General features: G+C 38.6%; 1 protein-coding gene across 3 annotated transcripts in view; it reads right to left on the bottom strand.

The window, feature by feature from the left end:
• Positions 1 to 4,803: 4,803 nt before the first annotated feature.
• SNAP23 (synaptosome associated protein 23) overlaps positions 4,804 to 7,350 on the bottom strand; it is a 55,473-nt gene continuing 52,926 nt past the window's right edge. For all 3 annotated transcript variants that reach the window (XM_069105856.1, XM_069105858.1, XM_069105857.1), the window contains exons 7-8: positions 7,169 to 7,313; positions 4,804 to 6,586 (exon numbers count right to left, since the gene is read on the bottom strand). In XM_069105856.1, coding sequence (XP_068961957.1) covers positions 6,521 to 6,586; positions 7,169 to 7,313 — 211 coding nt within the window. In that variant the 3' untranslated portion in view covers positions 4,804 to 6,520. The remainder of the gene's footprint in view (positions 6,587 to 7,168; positions 7,314 to 7,350) is intronic.

Here is a 7,350-nt window from a genome sequence, read left to right as displayed (position 1 = left end):
CTTGGAGGGAATGCAGAGAAAGATAATTTTGAAAAGAACAATTGATATGCCTTTATGTTAACAAAAATGAAACAACCCCTGCCCTCTAGGAGCTTCTGTTGTTCTAAGGGAATTATGTACACAAATGTATTCAAAGTAAATCCAAGGTCATTTCAAGGGGGAAGGGGGCCTTAACATCTTGAAGAGGGTGTCAGAGAAGAGGAGGGAAAGGTCTCTGTAAAGAAGAAGCACTTGATCATCTAAACTTTGAAAACATCTAGGGATTGTATTTTTAAGAGGTCACAGCACAGAGGATAGCCTCTGCAAAAGCCTTGAGATGGAGTGTTATAAAAAACAGCATATCAATTTGGACCAGAGGGAACCATGTATAGCAAACTTGAAAAAATAGGTGAGAGGTTGTGAAGGAATTTAAATGCCAAAATGGAGTTTTTAAATTTAGTCTTAGAAGTAACAGACAACACAGTTTGACAAGACTGGAGCTGTGCTTTAGGAATATCCTTTGGCAGCTGTGTGAAGGATGAATTGATTTAAGAAATATACCTTGAGGCAGAGACCAATTAGGCTATTGCAGTGTGTCTCAAAACTCAAAACCCCAAGGATTTTTTTGGTTTTGTTACATTTCTGAGCCTTATGCTAATAGACATTAGAAGTAATTTTGGAGGATTATACTTAAAGGGTTCTGCCCAAGTACTGAAGACAGATTTTTTTCATTTCTCCAGCCTAGCAGTGCTTTGCACATACATAAAGATACTTATTGGACTTAATTCAGTGAAGAATCAGGTTAGCAGCTTGTCCAAGGGTCACAGCTAAGTTTCATAGCTGGGAATTGAACCTAGATTTCCTCCCAAGTCTAGTACTTTGCATTTCCACCATGCATCCTCATGTAAGAATTGTCACTGAGAAAATTTCTAACCAGTATTTTATTCTATCTAGCCAAAGAAACAACTAGCACTGCATTTGCCATGAAGCCTAAGTGGAAGATTGCAAGAGCTGCTAATAGTAAATCTTTTGAGGAGTCAAGACAGTATTTTTCTGTTCTGTGCAACTCTTTCTTTTCTTCGTAAGACTGTAGTTGTTGTCCTCTATATAATCCAACAAAAAATGTAATTCTTCGACTTAAGTCTTATTTTGAGGCCTCATCTGGTCATGATGACAGGCATAGGTGGTTAAATGCTCTGTAAGCAGAGCACAAGGTATAGCAGGTTCTGCCATATGCGTGTCATGAAGATAGTCTACTCAAGTCTAGGAAGTGGTTTGTTTGCTGATAAAGGGATGTGCCCACGATGAAAGCGCATCTTTTGAATTTGAGGAAAAGAACAATGTGTCTTTTATGTGGAAAAGGCAAGAAACGTGTTTCTCCACCACAGTGGGTGTAACAGCACAAATTGAGTGTTCTCTTCCTCTCGTTTCTTCCTATACACACTGGTGCTTGCTATTCTGTCCCATGTTTAAAGGCACAATGAAGAGTAAAAGAATCAGACTAAGATAAACACTTATTCTCAAATCTCTGAGCCTAACAATATAAGCTAGAAATTTCTCATGGAGGAAATGTTAGGAATGGTGAGTGGAAGGGGTAGCCCAGGAAAATAACAGATTTGGTCATTAATGACTATTTATAAGCACTTGGTATGGACAGTGCTAGCTAGGCACTACTGGGTGGGCCCAAAGACAGGTCTGCCCTCAAATAGTTCATGTGATGGGAGACAGCTTTTCATTTTAATAGCTAGTACTTATATAGGGTATTAAAGTTTACAAAGCAGGGGTGGCTAGGTGGCGCAGTGAATAGAGCACTGGCCCTGAAGTCAGGAGTCCCTGAGTTCAAATCCAGCCTCAGACACAACACAAAAACTAGCCGTGTGACCTTGGGCAAGTCACTTGACCCCAACTGCCCTCCAAAAAACAAAAAATTTAATAATAATAATGTTTACAAAGCATTATCTCATTTGTTCCTAACAACAGCCATGTCAGATAGGTGCTATTGACTTTATAAATGAAGAAACTGGCTGAGATGCTGCCCAAGGTCACAAGTAGTGTCAGAGGTAGGATTTGAACTCATGTTCCTGATTCCAAATTAAGTGTTTGCTCTACTGTACCAGGACCCTACTCTACCCAAGACCTTTTCTTAGGGTGCTTGCTCCCAAATTCCGACTTCAAATCCTTACTCCCCTTTTGAAAAGGGAACGAAAATGGAAGATTTGTGTGCAGGTGTAAATAAATGTCATGCTGAAGCAGGGCCAATAACATAAGAGCTACAGGGAGACCAGTATGTAGCCTAACTTTTTCAAGGACTTCTGAAAGATACTGATTTCTTAAGCTGGCAGTTGAGAGCCCCTGGAATCTTAGGAAGGGATATGAAGTTTTTCAGCTGAACACAGGATGGAACAGCTGAAACTGGAAATAGGGAAAAAGTGGAAACAGAAATTAGAAAACTACCAAGATGTGGAGTCAATTCACTATTGTAATAGTCCAGGCAAGAAGTGGTGATCTGAACTAGGCTGGTGATTGTGTGCGTGGGCTGTATGTACACAAGAGATAATGTAGAGAAAGAAATTAACAAAATTTCTTAAGAGTTGATATATGGGGTCATCGGTTCCCAAAGTGGGCAATACTGCCCCCTGTGGGGCACTGGAACAATCCAGGTGGGGCGGTAGTAGGCTTGGGTGACAAATTTTAAAAAGAAAAAATGTTCAAGATTTCCAGGGGGGCACTGGGTGAATTTTTTTAAAGGGGGGAGTAGGCCAAATAAATTTGGGAACCTCTATATGGAGTAAACAAAAGATAGCAAACAAGGATAACACTAAGCTGTAAACCTGGTGATTAGAAATATGGTAGTACCTTCAACAGTATTAGGGATGTTTTGGAAAGAGGAGAATTGGAGGAAGGGGGAGAGATGAGTTTTGTGTTGGAAATGTTGAGTTTGAGAAGGCTGTGTATCAACCAATTTGAATCATCTGACAGGCAGACATAATTGGGAGTCTGGAACTCAGGAGATTAGGATTAGATATTTGAGATTACTAAACAAGGCTGTTTATTATATAAGCATTTATTAAGTATCTACTGTGTGTCAACCATTGTGCTAAGTGCTTTATAAATACCTCTATCTGATCCTCACAACCATCCCCAATTTGCAATTAAGGAAAATGAGGCACTCAGAGGTTAAGTGACTTGCCCGGGGTTACATAACTAGTAAGTGTCCAAGGCCAAATTTGAACTCAGTTCTTTCTCACCTTAGGCCCAGCTCTCTATCTACTGTGTCATTAGTTGCCTAAAGGCAAATGATAAAGAAAAGTGGGGCCCAGCACAGAGCCATGCAGGATACCCACAAAAAGTGACCATGACATGAAGATCCAACAGAAGTGTGATGAATGGTCAGATATACCAATATATGGAACTGAAGTAATGGTAGATTAAGTGATGTAGAGTGAAAAGAAGCCAAGGGCAAAAAAAGATTAATAGAGTGAAAAGAAGCCAAGGGCAAAAAAAGATTAATAGCAATCTAGACAAACCACTTATATCATCGTTTTATTCATAAAATTACCACCTGCCACAGCCTAAATAGGCCCATTCAGAGTTCTCCAGCCTACCTGCCAAGATTGAGTGAACAACATTACAGTTCCTGGAATATCTCAAAATACGTCATCTCCAACAAGGAAACAACTAAATTGGCTCATAAATGTGCTCCTGGACTGATCTTGGGATAAGTACCAAAACAGTACACAATGGAACCACTGTCCCGAACATGCATTCTAGTTGCAAGTGAGTCAGTCTATCAAGAAACACTGCCATTGTTTTGTTCTCTAGGAAGCCATTTCCATTCATTTACTATCTAATGCTCACATAACCAGGGCAATATTGAAAAGAAGGAAAGAGAAAAAAAGGGTGGGGTGGGTTGGCCAATATATTTGAAGATAGTAATCAGTAAAATTTTGAAGTTTCTGAGAGAGTATTTGCTTCCTTTCATCATCCTCCTGAAAAACCACTTAGCCAAAAGGTCTTAATGCCTTCATTTCAATTGTATCCATCTTCTTTGTAACCAGCTGGCAGTTTTCAGTTCTTTATAACCTAAACCAAAAAGTTCTAAATCAATTTCCCATTCCATTCAAAAACTACTGAAGATGGGTTTCCACAAAACTTTGTGTTTAGAATTTTTCCTATGAAACTATAGATTTTATTTTTCAAAGCAACAACTCACACTTGTTTAACACTAAGTTATGCAAAGGCCATTCTAAACAGCCTGTAAAGTAGGTAAATAGATAAAATCACTATAGGATACATTCTGCAAGAGGCTGGTCCAGACTGCAACTGACTGTATAGCTAAGGAAAGCTATAAGGATGAGACATTCCTATCAATAGCAAAGACACTAGAAAAATAAAAGGACCTACCAAGTGTGCAGATATGTTTTTAACTTCAAAGCAGCAAATAAGATGCATTAAAAAAGAGGTACATATACACTTACTATTACAGAAAGAACTAATTCATCTGTATTTTTTTTTTTTGCTTTTTGGAGGGGCAATTGGGGTTAAGTGACTTCCCCAAAGTCACACTGCTAGTTTTTTCTGTTAAGTGTCTGAGGCCGCATTTGACCTCGGGTCCTCCTGACTCCAGGGCCAGGCTCTATTCACTGCGCCACCTAGCCGCCCCCATCTGTATTTATTTCATTAGCAACTGATTTATAGCTCTATCATAAACAAAATATGTAGCCCTTAATTTAACTAATGTCAACTGAGCAAATCTCAAAAAAATGACAGTCTGGAGAAATAAATATCAGACGAAGCAATCCTAAAAAGGAAACAAATTCAACATAAAAGAGAAACAAAAAAATTTTTTTATTAACGAAAACCTGAGCAATCTAATGGCAGCTTCAACTTGGCTCTTCACTTAACAGGCCTCTTTTCCTTCATTTCACAAGTTGAGTTGACTCACTTCTCCCAAAATAGTGATCAAAAAGAATTCCTACCACCTTGAGAGAAGACAGTTCCATCAGTCAGGTACAAAATTTAATTGCAAGTGTCAAGCTGTGGTTTATGGAAAACCAGTTCAGAAAAACAGCTGATATACTTATGTTGGTATATTAATGAAAAGGGTACATATATATGTATATATATTATGATCAGCTCATACAGGCTTTCAGGTAATGTTGAAGATCCAAATCTGATGCTGGATAAATTTAAATATGCAAAAAAAAATCCAAAAGGTAGTGCAATCACATATTTTTTCATTAATAACTACAAAACTTATGATTTCCAGATCACTTCTAGCTGAACAGAAAAAAAGCATAGCCTATAATGGGATAGACTACTACAGCAGAGAACTGTAACAAGTTTTAAAGTTGGGAGTTGTAAGGACATCAAAGCAACTCAACTTTTTCTGAGGTCAGATCTATTACAACCCCCAAACCATTCCTCCAAAAACAAAACAAAAAAACACACCATAATTCATGGTTTTGAGGTAAACTTGAATTCACTTTTATATAATTTGCTAACCAATTTGTCATCCTTGCTTTAAAGAAATGTCAATGTTTAACCTATAAATTATATATAATTTCTCCCAAACAAATGGCATCAATGCTGAGATGATAAATTAATGAGGATGCATGCAGCCTTGTAGTAGGAAAATGTTGCTACAAATGTTTTACTTAAGCAAAATGTTCTGGAAAGTGCAGCATGAACTGGGATCACAAAACACATGTCTGTACAGAAATCCTTTGGAGAAAAATTAAGTTACGTTATTTAAAAAAAAAGATTACTCTGTTCTGCATGTTTAAGATTTTATGATTTTAAGAATCATAATCTCCAAAAACAGACAGTAGCCAATGAGTTATTTATTATTACCCTTACCTTAAGGACTTAGTTTTTGGTCCTGGCCTGTGATTTCATCTGATGCAGATAGGGATATGCTCTGCAACTTCTAGAGTCACAGGAAGCTGCATGGGGGTACCTCAAGGTTGAATGATTTGCCCAGGGTCAGATAAACTGGCAACAAACCCAATTATTTTCAAAGGGGGATGGGATGTGACTAGACATTTTCTCTATGTAACTTTTCAAGGTAGTTAGGGCCTGTAGAACTTTTACTGGTATAACAGAAACAAGAAGAAATAATCCTCCCAAACTTCATACATTCCCTCCCTACCCCACCCCAGAGTATATACACTCTCCCTCCTCCATTGCTGTCTTTGGCAATGCTTAAAAATCCTGAAAGAAAGAGTCTTCTCTAGTGGAACAACAAGAATGTATAACAATCTTAAGGGTTTGAGACACAGCCTCAGCCTGTGTACTGAGGAAGTGACCCCAAGGGAGACTAAATGGTCTGTATCAACCTGCTCACAAGGGAAAGAGCAAGAATCTGAAACCGAATAGAAGGGATCTGCTTCACTCCTCTGACCCTTTCTCCCCATCTCTTTGCTTAGAGGGGTTGTTGGGGCAAAGAAATTTCAAACACTGAAAGGTAGTGAGTGATTCAGGAAGAATTGGAGGATGTGGCAGATTAAAGAATTCCCAGATGAAGGCAGCAGCAACATCTTTAACTGTCGATGAGTTTCTTTGCTCTGGCATTGGCATTATCAATACGATCTTTGTTAGTATCAGCCTGAAAAAGAGAAGGGGGAAAAAGTCAAATAAATATACATCAGAACAACGTGAACATGAAAAGCCACTTGAAGGAACTGTGCCATTCTTGTTTCACAATTCAAATCTCTGCCAGAGAGGAACAGAACAAATTTCTCTTGAATAAGGCAGCACAATCTCAAAAAGTACATATTCTTGAGTATTTCCACAAGGTCTCAGGCTTACCCCCAGCTGTGGGGGTTTCAACCTCAATGCCTTTACTCCTACTTTTTCCCTGCAGTGGAAAATTCCCCTCTCCATTTCTCTCCATCAGTACATATCCTATCCTCTCCTCAAGTCCCTCCTCCTTCCTTTCCTATTCAGCCCCCACTTCTCTAAGGACCTGTAGGACTTATATCTGAATCATATAATTTGGCCTTTGATTACATGCTGTTATTTTGATTTATAATTGTTATTATTGCCTACCCATCAAACCCTTATGCTGTAAAGATGGTATCTTATTGGGATCCTCCCATGACATTTGAACACAAAGCCAAGTACTCAATAAATGCCTGAGTGACTACTTATGAAAGAAAGGGGACAAGAGAACTTATGAGAATCTTACCTTCTCAGTGATTCTGTCTATTTGCTTGTTCTGAGAGTCAATCTCATTGCCCATGTCTATGGCCATGGTTTTCAAGTTCCCCAGGATACTGCCCACCTGACACAAATTTTCTTCCATTTCATCTTCTCTGGCATCATTAGTTATCCTATCAGGGAGACAATTAAATGTTACTACCAGAGGAT

This window comes from Petaurus breviceps, unplaced genomic scaffold (genome assembly GCF_028583685.1).
Source record: "Petaurus breviceps papuanus isolate PSGF00001 unplaced genomic scaffold, PetGlider_PUasm1.0 77, whole genome shotgun sequence".
NCBI classification, from domain to species: Eukaryota; Metazoa; Chordata; class Mammalia; order Diprotodontia; family Petauridae; genus Petaurus; species Petaurus breviceps.
This window is presented reverse-complemented; position numbering and strand designations above follow the sequence as displayed.